This window comes from Rhamphochromis longiceps, linkage group LG22, assembly GCF_057381845.1.
Source record: "Rhamphochromis longiceps isolate RC_006_pf linkage group LG22, R_longiceps_female_GT1.1, whole genome shotgun sequence".
Lineage (NCBI taxonomy): Eukaryota > Metazoa > Chordata > Actinopteri > Cichliformes > Cichlidae > Rhamphochromis > Rhamphochromis longiceps.
In genome coordinates, this window is record NC_140577.1 from 9,096,065 (window position 1) to 9,117,437 (window position 21,373).

The 21,373-nt window shown below is 40.6% G+C and overlaps 1 protein-coding gene across 1 annotated transcript in view; it reads left to right on the forward strand.

Annotated features, from left to right (window-relative positions):
• myo1g (myosin IG) overlaps positions 1 to 15,346 on the forward strand; it is a 65,985-nt gene extending 50,639 nt beyond the window's left edge. The window contains exon 22 of the mRNA XM_085396123.1: positions 14,069 to 15,346. Within this exon, the coding sequence (XP_085252249.1) occupies positions 14,069 to 14,231 (163 nt within the window). The 3' untranslated portion in view covers positions 14,232 to 15,346. The remainder of the gene's footprint in view (positions 1 to 14,068) is intronic.
• The last annotated feature ends 6,027 nt before the right edge of the window (positions 15,347 to 21,373 follow it).

Below are 21,373 nucleotides of genomic sequence, written 5' to 3' on the forward strand. Positions count from 1 at the left end.
AGGCAGGCATAGTCACGCATTTGGTATCACATTATGTTCAGGAAATCATTTAGCTGTAATCATCCACACATTATTGTGTTTCTGCTAAATTGCTGCTTAGTATAGACTTAAGAGGATACCTGTAGCAGGGTTCACATTCAGGGCACAGCTCAGAATATGGGTTACAACATCACCATAAACCTTTTGTTTTTACTCTGTTGTTACCTTGTGCATGGGGTAATGAAGTTGAACTCAAACGCAGCTTCAAACTCGTATTTAAAATGTAAAGGCGTTGTCTGAACCTGCCTTAAATTACAGGGTGACCAGTGAGTTAGACCTGAGGAACAACAAGGAATTAGGACTGTAAAATGTCTGGGTTATGTGGTGAAAAACAAGATTAAAATCTACTAACTGTCCAGTTTAAACGGCTTGTTTAGACCCCAATGATCTCATCCAGATGCTCCTCCGGAATGACTCCATTCCTTGCCTTTTTAAATGCTTGTCCGACACTCTTTAGAGGAAACTCATTTCTGCACTTGTGTCCATGGCCCTTTTGTAATGACCTTGTGTAAGTGTATACCTTTGCTTCACACTCAGCACTCTCTTCACCACAACAGCTTCTTCATCCTTGCAGACGCTGCACCAATCCATCCTATCCTCACTCACAAACAACAACCTTAGAACTTGAGATTCTTGAACTCCTCCACTTGGGGCAAGAGCTGTTTCCCAAACTCGAGTGGACATTTAACCTTTCTCCTACAGAGATCCATGGCGTCAAGGGTGTGTCCACACAAGAGCAATTCGCTGGTCGCCTGTCACTTTGTAGCTAGAAGTCAGTAGCTGGCAGACATTCCAGGCTCAAGTTGCCTAGGTAACCTTCTCATATAATTACCATGCTGAAATGTTTCAGTCAGTGGCATCGTTTATTCTCACTGGTAGTTGCTGATAGTTCAATCGCTTGCCTTGAACTTGAGAAAAGTTTAACCCAGAACTTGGCAACTTAAGATCACCAGCAGTAGTTTTACCCATTCATACTTGAAGTCACTGAATGTCGCAGAGTTTCTGCTGTTTCCCGTTGTCACATCACTGCTAGTCGTTTCAGTGTGGATGCGCTTTTTGACTTGGAGGTGCTAATTTTCCTTCTTGCTACTTCACACTGAGCTGCAAACTGCTCTAGCCTGAGCTACTGTAGATGGTAATGTTCAATGAAGCCAGAGGGACAATGTGAAGACTTAGGCCTGTTTTTCACCACTTTGACTGCACCAAGAAATTCTGTCAAAAAAATGGCTACCATGGTGAAGCCCAGCAGGAACGAGTCTGACTTAGTGTCAGCAAGACCAAACAGACTCACTACAGGTATACCAAATGGACCGAATACCCTTTAACAACAGGCCCAGTACAGCAAACTCCTTAAAATAATGATGTCACAGAACTTTATGGCAAAGTTTCTAAATTCTCGTATTTGAGTTTACTACCTGATGGTGTTCACACAGTGCAGTTAGAGTGCATATTGTGTATTTGCACTACTGGTTCTGTCAGGTATTTCTTCCTAACACAGCCGTTCTGGTACTATGTGCTTTCAAAGTTTTTCTTTGGCTCCCCTCTTGTGTTTTAGTATTTTGTACTTTTGCACGTGTCCCCTGTGTTTCTGTGCCTGTTTCTTATTTATTTCTTGGTTTGCTTCTCTGCTAGTTTGAAGTCTTTGTTTTTCGCCCCCTTTTTAATTGGCTGTCTCTCCCTGATTTGTTTCTTTTGTTCTTTATTTCCCTTTCCGCTCCATGTGTATATATAACCTTCTCTTCCCTGACTCCTTTGCTGTCAGGACATCTGTTTGTTTCTGTTTGTTTGCCTACCTGAGTTTGCAGCCCATGTTCTCTGACTTCTTGTCTCTCCTGTGCTCCTCTCGTGTTCCTGTTTTCCTGTTTTGGTTTTGGTCTATTTTTCTGAAAAGACACAGTTCAGTTTTCCCTCTTGGAATATTAATATTCTGTTTCAACTTTTATTATTAAGGTAGAAGTTTACTGTTCTTTTCCAGTATTTTTATTAAAGAGTAACTTTAAAGAGATACGTCTAATGAAATCATATAGATGAGAGAGTGGAAAATAACTCACTCACTCACTGGTATAACTTGCAAATATATTAACCATATTTTTTTAAAGTCTGAGAAAGAAAATGAGGGAAAACATTATTCGCCCCCCTTTAAAGCTTGCTTTTTGCTGCTTTACTCCTGTCTGATTTGTGTCCTGCATATTTATCCGCATGCTGGGCACAGTGTGTTTGCAAATGTGTCCATGTGCACTGTTTGTATTCACTTTTGTGCTTCTCATGAAAACATCTTGTTCCTTCCTTGTTCCTCTTCTCTCTCTTGTCACCCCCACCAACTGTGCATCCCTAACACTTGTTCTGCCAGAGGTCTCTACATGTTAAAAGTGAATTCTTCCTCCCCTCTGTTGCCGAGTCTGCTCGTTGAGGTTTTCTTTGAAACCGTTGGCTCTTTATGATGATGAAGAGATGGCTGTTGTTGTGAGCCAGTGTTATATAAATCAAACTGTATTGGATTGAATTAAATTGAAAGCGGCATGAATGCAGATGAAGGAGATGCTACAGTACAGCCGTGAGATGTTTTCGAAACATCAAGTGTGCTGTGAAAGATTTAGACAAAGTGAATACTACATCATGCTTTCCTAATGAGCGCCTTCTCACACATTTACATCAAAGACAACATCAGCGGAGGAGCAGGTTTATGAAGACGTTGGCTCCTGTTCGTTTAACTTTTAAAGCCTCCTGGGTGCACTCAGACTGAGCCACTGACCTTGAAACTGCATCAAAAGGCCTCTTTGTGGATTCAAACGGCACACGTGCTGCCTCCAAATCCTCCTCCGAGTGCAACAAATGGATTCCTCACAATCATTTTCATTCTTCACTACAATGTTGCTTTAGTGCCAACTACTAAACCGTAATAAATGAAATGTTTTTAACAAAGCACATGATTGGCTGTTTGTTTTATCGTCGCTCAGCTGAAGATATCTGCACCAGTACGGGTTCAGTAGCAGGCATGACTAAGAGTTGCCTATCCAGTGACAAATGTTCCTGCTGCATAAAAACCCCTGATAAAGTTCGACCGCCTTATCGATAATCAATTTGAGGAGACGCTGGGCTCTTGCTTTGTGCGCTCCGTCATTGACTCTCTCTTAAACGGATTTGCTCTTATCTCAGAAACATGTCTGTTGTCCCGAGAATTAATCAGGACCAGGAAAATTATTTAAGTGCCTTTCACTCAGTGATTCAAGCCATGTGCATGAGCCAGTTTTAAGTCTGCAGAGTGTTGGCGTCGCATCTTAAATCATATTTTATCCATTCGGAGAAGTCGCTCTGTATGCATCAACTCTGCTGTTCTTACAGTATGAATCACTTTTTTTTCCCAGAATGCCCCCCTGCTGAGGCTCACCATGCAGGGTGCAGCCAGTTAAGATAGGCCCACTGTTAGCGATGATGCTGATGGTTATCATAATGGATGGGTGGTGATGATCAACGCTATGACGCTAAAGCGAACCCTGCAGGATGGTCAGCTCCCCGCCTGCCCATACCCGAAGACTTGAGTGGCCTCAGCCCCCGTTGTCCCCGCTGTGGGGGCTGCAGATGATGCTGTTGCCCCAGCGATGGTTGCCAGGCAGCTGGGGAAGTGCTAATTAAGACTGCAAGGGGAAAACTGGAGGATTGTGAGGACAGAGTGTCAAATTCTGAGAAGAAGATGGATGGGATAGAAGATTGCAAAGAGGGGGAGACAGCAAACAGGGTCATGTTAAGTAATGACAAATAATTAATCGTAACCGACTGATGTTATGTAATGTGTGTGTGATCTATACAAAAAATGTAGCGTTGAAGGGAATGCCTGTTATCTGAGTAGCTTCAGGAAGTTTACTGCTCCAAACTAAGAAGTGGTTTAGCTGTGCATCTTGTTTTTACACTGTTTTGTTTTACAGACTATTGGCATCTTGCACCAAAACAAGTCAGTCCCCATAGTGTAAGGCTCTGTGGGTTATGTTATATTTCAGAGGTTAGGTTTCTGGTTAGTATTGTATATGTCAGTTCCTGTTTAGTGTCTTTACTTGCGTATTGACTGCGTGTGAGCTTGTGTTTGTAGTGTGATGTCTTTAGGTGTCTTTGGGTAGTTTTTTGTTCTGTGTATGGCTACAGTCCAAAAACAGGTGACATGATGATGTGACATGATGATGTCTGTGTGCATCTAGCCACAAAAATAAACTACAAGTCCATTGACCACGCGTGTGTGCTGGATCTCCTCCAACTCATTGACGTGTTGACGATTGTCCATTTTGTATGAACATTTTAGCAGGCTGGGCAGGGTGTGAACAAACCATTGGGTTACTTTGCCTTTTCAGTGCAGGCCATCCAGCAGTATGCATTCGCTGTGCACAAAATGAGCATGTTTCTGGTCACCCTTTTGAACTGATGTTCTGCCTTCTGGCTGGGACTGTGGGTTCGGCCAATCAAAATTGCTGTTTGGCTCTGTAACATTAAAATCTGCTCGGCTTGAATCCAAAGTTACAGAAGCAAAACTTGAGATTTGTGGTGAAATTGTGAGTTGCGTACAGAGGTCAAAACAGTACTTAAGTGCTCTTGAGCTGAATAAAAAGCCTGAGAGGCTGAAATTCAAATTTGCTATGGTTTTTCCTTTTTATGGGTAGCATTGCAGGTTATTTTGATCACCCTGCTTACACGATGTGTTTCCCTCTGTTTCTTTGTGCTAAGCTAAACATTTTCAGATGTACTAAACTCACAACAATATGAGACCAGTTTTAACATCATGAACCAAATACACGGTTTTATAAATGGCAAACTTCTCCTTTAATCCCGTTTCCAATCACAACCGAGTGTTCATACTGTATTCAGTTGTGCAGCTTCAACTGGATACAAAGTGAATGGGAAAGAAACAATTAAATGCAAATATGTCCAGGGTGGCAAGAAGTGTTGTGAAAATGCTTCTGCGTGATCTGAAATTTTTCCCACTTGCATGAAAATTTTATTTGTGAATCTTTTTCATAAAAACACACAGACCAAAGGAAAAGGAGAGTGGGAGAGGAAGTAACCAAGAGACTTTAAGTTCAGTCAGATTAGCTGAACATAGACAGACTATATCTTGTGTAGCCCATAAATAGTTCACAGTCTGCGAACTAAAGCATCTCATCTTGGTCGTCCAACATGCCTTCATCAGTTTTGTCTCCTCTTTGGACCTGGAGTTCCTTTAGAGCATGCTCAGATTTTGCTCTGCTCGGTCAGTCTGTGCACACCTGTGTAGTTCAAGAACCAGTTTTTCCTAAACCCGAGGATTCAGATAAAGAAATTGCCAGAGAAGAAGAAAAAGAGGAAACCTTTCTGATCTTTTGCACAGTGCAAAAAGTTCTCATTAACAGTGTCTGATGGAAGGTGCCGTTACATGACTTCAGGTGTCAAGCTGTTGTTTCTTTTGCAGGTTTCTGCCTGTTCTTTCACACACCCAAGTGTTATCTGCAGGCTATGTGTGTTCATGTGTGTTTATGTGCGGTGGAAGCGGAAAGTGAAAGTTATGGCTGCACAAGAGAATTTGTGTGTTTTGACAGTCTGATGTTGTCTAGGGTCTGTGGGATCATTAGGAGCAGACGTTGTCGCTCTCTCTGCTTGTTATCTAATCTGACAGGCCTCTGATACAAGCTCTTTACTTCAGAGAATTAGCAACAACCAACAGACGCTGCATTTCCTCCTTTATTGTGTACTTTTTGGGGTTTCTTTAAGCAAAATACTATGTTTTGTTGTTGCAGCTCGACAGTTTGAGACTTCTTGAGTTAATTAAGATTTTACATAAACTGCACAGTGTAAGATTAGTCGTGGTGACGAGGGACAGATGGGCAGATGACAGATTGGGAGAGGATAAATTAAAAATCCTCACAGGGGTCATAGTATATGGAAGGTGGTGCACAGTCACATAGGGGCAAAGGCACAAGTGGCTTTTTTGAATACTTGAATTTACCTTTAAAAACTGCACAACCTGACTTTACAGTTGTCACAGGTCTGACACTTCCACAGTTCATCACTCCTTCTGGTTCCCACCTGGAGACAGCTTGCACAGTTTGCCTGTGGTGGCTCTTTGTCCAACGTCTGTGACATTCAGAAGTTGCCTCACAACAAACATTCGAGAAAACCAAAAAACAACAACACTAAATACAAATCCTAAAAATCACAGTATCACTGTCGTAACATACGATAACATACGTTGAAATGGAGACTCAGCGATGGTGTATCTTGCTGCCACATCGTTTTTAATTGGTCATTTGATTCGACTCTAGAGGGCTAAACCACTTACACTTAAAACTGTATAAATATCTATGGCAAAGTTCATGAGCTCAATCATTAATTTCAGGTCACACTGAAACACTGAACATTATTTTTAAGTTATGGTCCCCATTAGACTTAAAGTATGGTAAACCTTTTAAGATCATTGGCTAAGGATCAGTTAGTCACAAGTCATTAGCCAGTGAGCATGCAGCCACCATCAGATCTCGCCTTACACGTCATGTCTAGTTTCATTTGTGACTGCATCCATCTTTTAGGGTCACAGCTAGTCACCATGATACCATCGCAGCACAGCAACATTGATGGCATCTGTTATGTTTTGCATCACCTCAGATGGAGGTGTTGACTTCTTTTGTATAGACATAAATTTAGCTGTCAGTACCCACACTGCCACCTTAAAGGCACAACAGAAAAAGTGAATCCACATGGTGTGGAAGGTGCTTTAGTTTAATGTAAGGCTAAAAAAAAACAGTCCATCTACTATAAACTCTCAAGCACATGGTGTCTGTGAAAATTCTCAGTCATCCAAGTCAACGTAGTCTAAGGAGCTTGGAAAGAAAAGCGTCTGGACTTCTTTGAGTTGCTTGAAGACGTTTCACCTCTCATCCGAAAATTGGATTGGGAAACTCCCACTGGGTTTAAATCTGGGACTCTCCACCATTTGACCCTTAGAACTGAAGAAGCTTCTCGGATGAGAGGTGAAACGTCTTCAAGCAACTCAAAGAAGTCCAGACGCTTTTCTTTCCAAGCTCCTTAGACTCTCAAGCACATGGTTTCTAGTCAGCATGTGAATTGAAATCAAAGCTTTCTAAAAATGCAAATCACACTTATGATTTAATGTTTTAGGAAGTTATTTAACATAAAGCTGTTTGATGAACTTCAGATCTACTCGCCTTATGCGAATAAAAAATAGCTGTTGTTAGTGGTGAAGTTTGGGGGATGTCCTGAATCAGATGCTTCCATTCAGCTGATTATCTTATTAAGCAGGCTGATTTGCATCCACCCACAGCTGTAACTATAAGTCGTGGTGGCGCAGCTACGATAAGTTTGTTTGATAGTATTAGTTACAGTTTATTTGGCCATAATAAAATAGCTGATATTCATCCACCGTAGACATGTGCTCTTTTTCCCAGTCATAGTTCTGTCAATGCGTGTATAGACTGAGGTCTTCTCTCCAGTCTGTTTTAGTGAAACTAACAGTCGATATATGTATTCATCAGCTCCAAGTCTTGATGGCAGAGCGGTGCAGACACACAGGCTCATAAACATAAATGCAGGTGATGTTTTAATCATACTGTGCATATCCCATACAAGTGTGTCATGCTTCTGTCTCCTTGGGACAGATAATCTTTTTATTGTTCAGCAGTTACATTTTAATTATCAGTCATGATTTAATCGTGGTTGCTGTGTCACCGCTTGTCCCTTGGAGGCACTGATCCCCGTTTTCTATTTAAAGTGAAGAGAAGCTTCTGATAATATTATAAAATATTCAGTTTACTGAGCAGTGTCCTCCAGCAGGACAAACTGTTTCTAAAGAAAACTGTGTAAAAAGACATTAGAAGCATCTTTTATCTGTGTTGGCACATTACTCCCTCTGAGCTATGCTGCATGGGAGTGTTGTTGTTGATCTGATTTTCCTGCAGTGGCACACACAGCATCAGAAGCCCTGTGTTTCAGCAGGCTCACTGGCTATTCCACACCACACATGCAGCTCAACTGTAAATGAAATGGCCTGTAAGTCTCCATAATGGAGACACCAGAGGCATGTACTCACATCGGATTATCAGCATCCAGCATCATATTGGGGATGACAGGGAGAAATCCTAGAAAAAGCTGAAGAGGGGGAGGAGGAGGCAGAAAAAAGGGGAGATGAGATGAGGAGTGGAGGGTCCAAGGGCTCCTCCAGGAGCTGCTGCTCGTCCCAGTTCTGTCTGCACCGTCGTCTCCATGAATTATTTGACTGCAGCATGAGGACGTTTTTGCAGACAGGAGCCTGTGGACCATGTTTATATACCACATCCCACTGCTCCCGTACAGACTGTCTCCTAATATGTGTCACTGATTTTATGATTTCCATGGAGGACATTTTGAACTCAATACCAAAGGGGAGATGTTCATAAAATAAGCTATCACAATGACAACTACGATGGGTAGTTTGCAGAGGGGAATCTTTACATCTTTGTTTGAAAATATGTGAAAAAATTGTATATATAAAAAAGATAGATGGAAAATTATTATTATAATTAAACAGCTTTTCACTCCTCCTGTCATAGGCAGTGAGAGCAGCACGTGTAACCCTGCTAACGCTTTCCAATCACGGTGACTGTTTTAGCCACACAGCGTTCACAACAACCTGAGGTGTGAGTCTTCTTCATGAGAGGAAAGAACAAAAGACGACTGGTTCTGTTCATTACCAGCTGCATATTTTTTATTTGTGGACTGTGATAGAGGAGCTTGTCCACAGCTCAAAGTTAAAATAATCTTTATTTACTTTATTCTAAGCCTTGGTGCAGCACCTCAGTTTATCAGAGACAAGCTGCCTTAGCTTCTCTCTGTATGAACATTTGGAAAACAGTGGTTGGAGACGGTGGCCCAAACAAAATTATTGCGACCTTGTTCAGTGAGCTTGCAGTCTTGTTGAAGAAGGTGACCAGATGTGACCTGTCCTCAAAGTGAGTTTGGTGCACTGATAAAATGGCAATAAGACTGAGTCACACTAACATCAACACATTACATGCAATGGGGTGTGTCATAATATGTCTTAACCGTCCAATCATAAACAGAAATGTCTTTAATCTTGTTATCATATAGAAATATAACCCAAATAGTCTGCAACCAGTTGAATCACCTAAAGAGACGCAGCACAGACGAGTGTTTCTTATTGGTGCAGTATGACTCAGATTGATAGCATCGTGTTGGTATTCCCTGGGTTTATAAATAAGATTTGAAAACCTTTCTCAGTCTTTTGGAGAGTGATTACAGCCAGTCTGATTCAGGGCACGATTGTTTGGAGACCAGTTGTCTTCCACCAGTTGACCTGTGCAGTCACTTTACAACCAACTGGTCACTGCAGCAGCTTGCAATCAGTTTCCCTAAGCAAAAAAAAACTTAATGCAGTCATCAGGCAACCTGCCGCTTTAGCCTAGTAGCAAGGAGGTTGTCATCCTACTGACAGAGCTATAATTTAACTATCCTCTGACTAACTGCCCCTCCTGCAGGTAAAGATGCTCACAGATGATTACATTAAAGACATCAGCTCTTATTGACATCATACAGAGCCAAGAATAGAAAAAAACTGAAACTTAGCAATCATTTTTTTTATAAACATGCTGGCCTCTTTTAGCCATGTTTAAATTGAACAGCCTTTTTAGACCTTATATATAACAGAAGATAAGAAAAAAAGCCAATCCCAACAGGTTCACTTTTATGTCAAGGTCGACCTGCATTTCTGGGCCTTCTTTTTATTTTCTGCACAGTACAGACAGAGAATGCTAACATCTAATATTGAAGGTTTTCAAAGAGAATAAAAGAATCAAACCTTCACCCAAGTAAACTCAGGCCACAAGAGCTCCTCAAACCACTTAACTGTCTCTGTCTTGGGGGGGGGTTGGCATTTTGTTGCTCATTAATAGATGTGAGACAAGATTGGAAACATCTGAAATCTATATTCATGCGACCTTACACAAGAAAACGAATCAAATCAAATTAAAGCCACCATGTTGTTTATTTTCCGCTACATTTAATACAGCTCCCCTCTCACTCTCACTCTCGCTCACTGCTGCTCTCATAAATCAGGGCTGATAGGAGAGCATCTGTGATTTTGTGGTGATATTTTCAAACATGCCAGAAACTTCCGAGCGAATGAGGATGCATTTCTGGCTACTGGGCAACAGGTTTGTGCAAGAATTTGGCCAGAATCTGGATTGTTTGTCTGAGCAGTTTGTCTGTTTTAAAAAAACAACTGTTAAATAGTTGTAGTCTGAATTACTCAAAACTACAAAATTATTGTGAGAAGCTTTAATATATTAAAAAAACTATCCAGCAGTCCATAACTGCAAAAAACAATACATCAAAACAAACTAATCATTCATAAGGGTGTTGTCTAAAGGGTGGGTGTAGGTAAATGAAACAGTTTGGTTAGGGCAGGGTCATGGTCGTGGTAATTGTTGGTTAAAGGCCACAGGCTGGACACCACAGTGTCAGACATTGACGGTTTGGTTGTACACCGATCCATCCACCCCAAACTGCTTCCTGGGAGGTTTGGCTGTAATGTAACAACATGCTTTGTGCAGCTTTAAAGCATCATTTAAGTTGGAAAAAAATGGAAATGTGTTGAGAAATTGTGCACTCGGTCAGTGACTTCTATCTGTCCCAGTCCGCAGTTACTTCTTTAATCCTCTTGTGCACCTTGAGAGAATGTCTTCCCTGCTATGTACGTTATCTAAAACATGTTATGTAGACTTAAAGATGGCTAATCTGTTCTTTTTTTTAATGAATTTGCAAAGTGAGGTCCTCCAATGACCTCCTAGTTAAAGGTGGTTCCCCATCTAGTGCTTGTGAACATTAAATGTTTGCACAAGCAACATCTGGGCCGATTTCTATTGGTGGAGGAAAGTCTGGTTATTGTGGACAATCTCAGCCTTAAAACAAAATTCTCTTGCTGCAGCAGAAAAATTCACAGGCCTCTGCAGCCTGTCATCCACTGTCCTCAGGCGCAGCCAGAGGCTTTTCTCAATGTGCGCTGCCGGAGTTGGGTTTCACTTCTGGTAGTGCTACGATGAGGTCAGCATTGTGCACAAATTAAAAAAGCTCTCTGGAGGTCAGTGGGTTTTTGTGTCAGATTTATCATAGTCCAGCAGGGCTGGACAGCTGGTTTGGGGGTTCAGCCAGGCAGGGTTGGCTTGGCTGAGAAAAAAACAGCAGGGCCACACCTGTTGGGGTGATTCATGATGAATACCATCACAGCTCTGGAAAATTGCAGTGACTGAGGTCAAACTCTTTTAGAAAGAGCACAGCAAATAATGCATCTGCAACTTTAAAAATAGAGATCTCAGTTTCCGTCAGAAAATTCAAGAAATATGTCCCCACTGCTTGACTTGAAGCATATTTTTAAGCAATTTGATTACCTGATCCAAATATGAGGTTTTCCACCAGATAATCTTTTTGTTTTATTCAGAATGCGGCTGCATTTCTCTGTAATTGTCTGTTATGGTTTATTACATTAAGCTATCACACCTCTGATAGCTCAATGTGTTTAATGAGTTTTGTTTAGTTATAAAAGAGTGACCGTGCTTCATTTTCTCTTATAAATGTTATAATATAAGCGGCTAATACAGGAAATTAAGCCCTTTTACCTTCAAAGCAAAAGTTTCACTTTTTTAACATTTTGGCTACAGCACTAAGACATATGTTGTCCATTGCAATTTTTTTTCTAGTTCAACTAGAAGTTAGCAAATGTGTTTGCAGACAACCCGCTGTCTTCCATGCAAACCATGAAGAACCTTGACAATCTGCTAGACATTAAAGTACAGGGAAAAGGAGGTTTTTGGTGAAGCACTCTTATTATTTGGCCTAGTGACAACCAGCAACCACTCACCAACCCATCAGGGAGTACACACATGCACGCAATGCGCCTCTGACATCACATGAGAAACCTGAATACCATCAGCTAGGCTAAACAAAAACTTCATGATTAGTTTATAACAAATGAATTAGAAAATTAATTTGCTGAACTAGCTTATTTGCTAGCTGAACTAGCTTATTTGCTAGCTGAACTAGCTTTTTTGCTAGTTCAGCAAATCAATTCATTTGCTAAACTAGCAAATAAGCTAGTCTAATCATGTTGGTTAGCTATAGTAAAAACTTGACAACCAGTTCCATGAAAATGAAAGTTAAATGTATTTAATGCTAATCATCATCTTTAAATGTTCAATACAGACTTGTCTTTGCTTTGAAACAATTCAAACACATGAGGTAAAACTGAAAGTTCCAGCAAATACCACTTCCAGAAAAAAAACATTTTTCTTGCTTGTCAAAGACAAACTTGAGTATTCATGAACCTGAGCCTAATTGGAGCCAAAAATATTTGTCCAAACAATGTTGGATCAGGACATTGCAATATATGCAATCTAGTGCCAGGGGGCAAAGCCTCAAATTATATTTAATATGCAGGATAATTTTTTTATTGTACTTTTAACCGACTTTATGGGAGGTCCCCAGAGTTTGGTGAAGGGTTAAAACACAATGCACACACAAAAACCTAGCACACTTATAATCCAGTTCACCCTATTCCTATCTCTATTCCACTAATGTACATAGCATTATATATTTATATAACACTATAATAAACTGCATATTTAAACTCTAAGATTTCAGGTGTTTCTCCTCAGATTTGCACCAACGATTGCCAGCACTGTTGCATAACAATAATTATGCAATCTTCCCAAAAATGGGACTTTATCCTTTATGATTTCCAGCCAAATTTTTGAAGACGACCATGCAGTCTGGGGAGAAGATGACACAAACACTTTGAAACAACACATTCGTCTGTCTTGCCAAACTAACCTCAAGCTTGCCAAGTTGGCTTATCTTTACAAGCCAGCCTTTATCATCAGTCACATTACCAATATTCAGAGGCATCCACAAATAGTCATTATGTAAATATTGCCTTTCATCTCTTTTTTAAAGCCATTAACTTGAATTGAAACCGAGAGTGTTTGCTGATTGGAGAAGGAGAGAATACATTCGCAAGAGAAACATTCTTACAAGCAGAGTCTGAGCCTTAAACTCCCCTGGGCCTCTGACTATGACGTAGGTGGATTCAGTGTTAGAGTCTTTATAAGCATGCTGCACAGATCCAGCCATGTGCTGGGCCAGCTTGTGTTTGGTGGAGCAGCGGGGTCAAGGCAGCCACGCTGAGGCTGCGGGATCCCCAGGGGTCGAGGAGGAAGCAGCGACTTCACAGTGGATCATCTTCAGCTGACTGTGCAGCAGCCGAGCGAGCCCGGGCACACTTTCATGCCCCAGCTGTCAGCAGAGGGGCTGGATACTGCTTTGATCAGGAGAACTCAGCAAACAGCCAGGTGTTAGGTGATCAATAACAAATATTTTGTGGTGATGCTTCAGTTTTGGGTTTTTTTCTTTTTTTACTTTTTGACTTGCTCTGGAAATGTTGTAGTCTTGTTGCGGTAGACATTCAAAACACACTTCTAAGAGGAGCAGACTGCAATTTTGGTATCCCAAGATTTTGGATTAGCAGCAATTAATGCAATGTTCCTAAAACCCACACACCAGTGGGCAGGTTTGGGACTCTTGAATCTTAGCTTGTGTAGACCTGTATTTTAATGTCTGGGTAAAAATGAAATAAAGATCAAAGTTAGTTTTATATCTGTGCATCTGGGAATTCAGTCAAAAAAGGCTTAACAAAAAGTCTGTCTCCAAGTGAATCAAAAGCAGCTTCATACTTTCGTCTAATATCCAAGATAATATATAAGTGGCAATAAAAGTGATTTCTACAGCCCGTATATGGACATGGATGGATGTGCACATGTTTTAAACCTCCTTGTAATTTTCCCACTGAGCAATTGTGTCTGAACATCTTCTGCTATTTAACTGACCAGATCAATATTCCAGCAGTTTAATGAGTGATCCTGGTCCCTGTAACCATGATAACCATCAGCTAATCACGTATCAGTTCTGGCAAAGTTATTGAAACCCAAATGTTTGCGTTGTTGTCTTCCAGGGTGAAAAAAGTCCAGTTTCCTGTGAAGGTTTGCCGTTCAGGTTTGGAGATTCACATGCGAGGCAAGCCCAAGAACATCTCGGTGGAGACCAAAGCCGGTCAAACCATCGCTGATTTCAAGAAGAGTAAAGACGGTTTCATCCTGCTGGTGCCCGCTAACTAACAGTCCCCCAGTCAAACCATTAACAGCTACACCTCATCGACATCTAAGGAGAAAATATCAGCCACAGACATCCCAGCTGGACTTTAGCAAGAATTTCTTTTAATACATATAAACAATTTTGCAGTATATGAGGATTTTAAAGTAGTAATCTGAGCATTTTTTCTGGGAGAATCTGCTTTCTTCAGCACGCAGAGGAAACTGAAAGCTGAAATACTTTTATATTCATTTATAACACATTTATATGTATCGTACTGTTTATGCTTTTTTGTATTTTTATGAAATATAAAGATGTTTTTTTAAGATATGATTGAAAAAACAGAAACAAAAAGCACTTTTTATGATGATAAATATGGACATGTTTTTGTGTTGTAACACACCGCTGCCTGCAGACTGAGATAATTATGTCAGAAGTAATAAAAGGGGAAAGAAAAAAGACAGTGGGGGAAAATTCATTATTCAATGTTTACTTAAGTTCTCTGTTAGTGTTTCTCTCATGTTTTGCCACATGAACAGAGTGAATGTCGACTTTACGCAGTATTTAAAACCCATTAAAATGTTCAGCCTTAAGTGGCTTTAAGGTTTCCCTGCAACATAATGAATCAGTAAAGACGCTTCTATCCGTCCTCTGAGTGGCAGCTATGAGCCCGCGTCCACAGAAAACTGGACCCCGTGACGCAGGAGCTGCTTCCTCTCTCATCCCCTTTCCTGATAGTTAGACTGATAAACACAAACCAGCACTGGAGAGGTCATTTAAATGATTTCTGAGGAATGAAACTGAACATTCCTTGTTTATTTATTGTGCTATCTGGTTGTCCAGATATGTTTCTTTTATTGTGAACAAACTCACAATGAAACCTGCTTTTATACAAACGTCTTCTATTGGAGTCTTTTACAGAACTTTAAATAAAAGTACGGCATTAAATAAAGTGTAAATTTGTCGTCTCAGGAGAAGCCGCACTAAACTGAAGCCCAGCTTGTTTATCATGGTTAAAGCTAACCAATCATAGAAAACAAGAAACGTGTGATTAAATTGAACCTTGTGTGTTTCTACAGTGCCGTTGAAAATCGTGCTACCTTTGCATTGTTCACGTTTTGAGATTTGTAGAAACAATAATTGTGACAATAAATGTTTTTTTACATTAATAATCATGAGTGTTTTCCAGGTCTAACTAACAGCAGCTGCAGATAAATTTGAGCTCTTTTGTGTAATTCTTCCCAGAATATTTACAATTGAAGAACAGATAAACCATTTGGTATGAACCAGATTTACGGACATGCTTAAAGAAAATGATCCTTTAATAGTAAAGATTGCTGCATAATTGTCATTATTAGTCCTTTAGTTTGTTGTCTCAATGTTTGATGCAAACTGTCCCGTGGAAGGAACTGATACTTACATAATACAAGTGGTAAAAAAATAAAGCCAGGACTATAAACTACAGTTCCTCTGGTGGCCACTCAAGACTAACTCCAAATATGAGTTAATCCCCACAGACTCCCATGTTACAGCAGGAATAAACATGTTTACAGCCTGCTACAAACATGGTTTCAGTCTCTGTAGCTGATTTACATGCTTATAACAACTGAACAGGGTTTGTTGTTGTTTAGTCCCGGAGGGCTTTTTACATAACCGATCATTTTAAACTCAATTAAGGCGAACAGTCTGTGACTGAACCAGACCTATCCACCTTGTTTGAGATATTTTAGATGTATTATCAGCCAAAAAAATGTTGTGTGGCTTACTGTACTAACAAATGACCCAAGAAGTCTCTGCTTCAGTTTCACATTCTGGTGATTTTTAAACTACCAGTCAACACACAATTTATACCTGCAGCCAATGCTAATTAAATTTGATGTTGGTTGATAACTTAACATTCTACCTTTCTGACTCAAATGAAAATCAGCCAGTGGTGCTGATACCAATACAAATACTTTTAACCTGTAAAGGCAGCTTGTGTTACATGATTTATAAATGAATCATCATCAGTTAGCAATTTCTTTTTGTGCCAGCCTCTAAAGCACTTTGGCTCAGCCACTGTTGCTTAAATGTGCTACAGGCTATAAATACAATTCACATGACAGTCAGCACAAAAAGGTTTGCACATTTTTCACAGATTATAACTGATGTATGTTTTTTAATTTTCCAAAGAAAAAAATGTTTAACACAGTTCAGTACGCTTCATACTAAGAGGGTAGAAACAAAGCATCCTATCAGTCCTAGCGCTAGCATCGATCAAATACCACTACCAGTGTTGGTATCGATATAGATGTTTAGATCAGTCTGCCCATCTCTAGGAGGCAGGTGAGGCCACAGGTGGTGGCGACTGGACTGATGGAGGTCTCAGTTTCTTTTCATAGTGAAGGAACAGACGAGCGGAGAAGGGAGAGACAGAGGTCTGGACTGACTGTGTCTTTGTCTGTGCAACTGATAAGTAAAGTGAAAACCAGTAAGCACAACCATCGCATGTGTTGGGTCCTTGAACAGATGCATCCCGGGTGTACTCTTAGGAGAGATGTTACAAGCATATCCCAGCAGGAGTTGCCCCGGGGAAGACCCAGAGCATGCTGGAGGGATTATATCTCTCAGCTGGCTTGGGAATGCCTTGGTATCCCCTTCAGATGAGCTAGACGAGGTGGGGGGAGAGGAAGATCTGGGTTTCTCTGCTTTGACTGCTGCCCTCCTGCATGGATGGATGCACAAACATAACAGTGTCCCTCTTTTATACATGCCCACTATAGAGTGGATTTAAAACAGCCTTGGACTTTTTTATTCCTTTATTATTCCTTATTCTCAATGCAACTGCAGATTCGGGTGTGTTATGCTAGTAGCAGCTAATGTAGCCTTTAGCCGAGATTAGCAGCAGGTTTCCAAAGAAGGACAAGCAGACTTTAATGTGGAAAATTAGATTTAGTGTTTTATTGCAAAAGCTTCATTTCAAACACAACAAAACTTCCACTTTCTTTTAGTGAGGTTTTAAATACGGTTACTGCTCCACTTGTAGTTTTTTCCCCCTCTGAGCAAATATGTGCGTGTCTCTGTTCACAGTCTGAGATCTTAATTCTCTGATGTGCTGCCAGTTTTTATCTGTCTCCACGGTGACCTGTTAGTGCGACTCGGTGATGTCCTGCCCTCGCCGTGACTCCTGCTCTTTGACGCACACCCTGCTGTGATTCCCCAAATCTCAGTGCTACATAATACTCTGAGAGTACAGATGTGTGTGTGTGTATTTTTCATGAGTAGGATCTGCATAATGTGGAAGGAGAAAATATTGTAGCTCTGTAAGTTACACCAAAGTCACCAAAATCGTCCGTGATGCTGGACCAGGATGTTCACACCTTCTGAATACTGGGTGGAAGTTGGAAAAAGCATGTCTTTCCTCTGATTTAAATCCGTGTTTAAGCTTCTGAGTTCTTTATAAAATAAATGACAATGATTTGTTGCCCACATCATTGTCTCAGAAGCTCAGAAAAGCAATGTAACTGCTTTCAGGGTACGCAACATATAAAGATAACAGCCAGTAGCCGATGATGAGATTTACGCCACTGGGACCCAAGCAGACTCGCAGACATCAAATAAGCTCAAGAGACGGGGAGTATTTTGAATAGTTTGAACTGGACCGTTTCCTGTCCAGTCCTGTGTGGCACGTGTGAGTGAGGACACCTGTGGGAAACATCCCAGCCTAATTCTGTTCAAACTGTTTGGACCTCATGTGTGGAAAGAGCCTTTCAAACTTGTTTCCAAAAACGTTAACAGATCACACTGCTCAGCTATCACTAAGCGAAAAATAAATAATGCACTGTTAAAGTGTATTTAGGGAACACTGCAAATTAAACAGCTAGTGAATGTGAAACATCAAAAAGTCGAAAGCTTGCTTGTTTTTTTTCTCTTCACTTCAAAGTGGTGCTGGGACTACAAGGCTGTCTTGACATCCTGTCTCAGGAGGTTTGATGCCAATTCACACCTTTATTCTTGCAACTGTAATGACTCTCGCATGACTGCAACGTGACATTAACGTGTGAACGATCCAGAGGAAGTTTAAAACACATAATCTTCCTCTGGGAAATGGGAGCTACAGGTATGTGGGAAGTTCTAAAGAATAAAACAGCTAAATAAAGCGACTAATAACTCAGGCCTTGTAAAGATAAAATATCTGGTGGTGTCATAAAATGCTGTATAGAGAGAGAAGTTCATGGGGCATGGAAACAATAAAGATGGAAGAGGCATATCTTCTAGAGGGCAAAAACCTGCTTTTTAAAACTGATTTAAATTAGTTTTTGTCTGGTAATTTTATACATGCAGTTTTTACTTCCCTGTGACGAGTGAAATTAAAGTTAATTTAGATGATGCTTCAAGGAACTGACAAAAAAAATGCCATGTTCCTACCTGACTGAAGACTTTGTTACACTGGGGGAATTGGATTGTTTTTCATGCCTCGCTGCTATCTGAAGCAACACACCTTCAAGACGGTGCAACTTTTTGTGTAGTTTTATTACGAGGTGGTTTTGCTCAGTGCCCATTTCTCAGTGGAATAAATAAAAACAAATCAAATAAATATTGTACAAAACACAAGGCATGATTTTCACTTTCATGTGCCATAATACAGATTACATGAAAAGTAGTGAAAGAATCATTTAGGTTGTTAAATAAAAGTCATTATCCTACGTAAGAAAAGTTTAGCATCAAAATATGCTTAAAATGCCCAAAGTAAAAGTAAGTATTATACTACATTACTTCACTGGATCATTATTATTTATTTATTAATGTGTTTAGCACTTCAATGAGTGATGAGTGAGTCTTTTTGGTTTCTTCTCTGAACCTCTTGTGAACTTTTGACCCTCAGGTTTTATTAACTAGGTGACCGAAGTCAGCAGCTTCTTCTTTCGCGTCTCGTTATATTGAGATCTCAATAATCAAAGAAAAATTAAAGTAAGCATGCAGCAGAAATCACGGCCGTCGGCACACCTCAGCCCTCTGCCCTCATGCTGCTATTTTCACAGCAAATTGCATTTAGTAGCAAAACAAAGTTAATTGTAAATCTAATTTCGACTTTGAGTCTCAGGAAATGAGAGAATCCCAAGGTCTCTACAGCTGCAGAGGGAAGATCAGGCAACTGACCGAGATTTGTTTACCAAGATGCCACGAGCAGCTCCTCAGCGTGAGCCTCAGACTCATGCGTGTTACTGTGAAAGCTCTGTGTTTCGGCGCCAAACGAAGGCCTCCAGAGTTTCTGTGTTAATCTGCTGTCGCTCCCGTGGATGAAAACCACAGCTCTTCTCCCAGTTACAGCTCCACCAATCACTCGCTGGAGGCGGCTGTATGTTAGAAAACAGAGATTATATGCTGCATTTGTTTGTGTGTAATCCTTTAATCATTCATGTAAAAGCAGTGATTTATCAATTACGTGTTAGAGCAGCATTTGAAGCCTCTCCATCTCCGATTATTAAGTGTGTTTCGCGTGCGTCTTCGATCCATGCAAACACGTTTTCAGAACAGATGAACAATTAATTATCAGATCATATTTTTGCCTCACCAAATCAACATCTTTTTCACAAAAGCAGAGTTGAAATTCATAGTGCTTCCCCTGCTTTTTGATGGGTTTAGCTTAATGGCATCTTTTCCATTAGCACAAATGCAACAGTTATTTTCTCAATTGTTTCCCCATCACAGTCACAGCTGCTGCTGCCAAGCTTTTCTTCGGCATCATTTTTGCAGTCATTTTCCTTTCTGACAGCTCCAATCACATCTCTCCTCGCTGTGAATAAAACCCAATCTCGCTGGCACAAACGCAATACTGCAATCAGCCATGTGGTTAGAATGTAGATCGACGCTAACAGCGTTTCATCTGATGCTTGCTTTGGATTATCATGAAGTTTCTCGGTTTCTTACAGCAACAGTGTGCAAACAGGATTCTTCTACGTCTAATCTAATTTATCAGGGGTGGCAATTGTTGATGCAATCACTTAAACCGCCGTGCAATTCCATTACAAAAAGACTGGCACCTGGTCCGTCTCTCTTTAGAGCTTAGCAGCCCTGCAGTGAGGATTTGGTAATGAGTTGGAGAGGATTTACCAGTGGGAATATAACGTGTCCCAGAGCTTCTGTGTTTTTTCCCCTTAAATCCTCTCAGTGCAGAGCAGCCACTGGTTTGGTGAGCCCTGCAGGTTTTCCAGCATCCCTCCGTCAGAGGAGGTCACATGCTGCAGATTACAGTAACATGAGGGGGGAGATTGGTTTTTACTTTGGCTCGCTCTGAGCCAGCATGCCATCAGCCCAAATGCTTACTAATCAGGAAACGTTTGATAAACCACAGCGACCAAACACAGGGAAAAAGAGTCACATTTTATGTTGTTTGGGTAGCTTGCAAAGGTTCAATATGAAGAAAATCTTCTTCTTAAACTGTTGCTTTTTTTTCTTACACTGACTTTCTTGAATGGTGCATCGATAGTGAAGAAGCAGGTGTTCGTGTTGAACATCACCAGACAGGGTCATGTCTGCAGTGCAAAGCTTTATTTTTAGTACTCTTTGTATTGAGACTGACATGTCTCAAACTGAAAAATACGTGGTCAAAGCAGACAAAGCAACTTTAAGTGGTGTGCTTGTTGATAATACGCAGTATAAAGGCAGTTCACATACTGTATATAAAATACGGACATGGCAACCATGATGTCACCCTCTGGTTTCGAAGGTGCCGTGTTTGGATAAAAGTGGAATCCAAAGTAACAGACTAGAATTTTACTGGATAAGCGCTTCATCCCGCTCTGGGACATAAGGAGAGAAGGTGCATCAAACTGGCTCCAAGTAAGGTCTAGCCTCAGAATTTTACCAGAGGACAAACGTTTTATTTAACAGAAGTGAAGTACATACTTTTTGGACACATACTACCACACAGTCAGTCTTATTTGTCATCTAATCCAGTTAAAAAATATTCTAGAAGTCACCAACAGTGCAAATACGATGGAATTTGTTGCACAAAGTCGCAATAATTTTGGCTCTGACTGCTGTTGTGACTGTAGCATTAATGACTAACCTCGTCTTGTGGATGGGGTCATTGCAGATGTTCTCTTGGTTGCACCATGGACCTTGCACTGAAAGCAGTTTAGCCATTCTAGGTCTGCTAATGTGTTTATATTAGCTTAACCGTAGC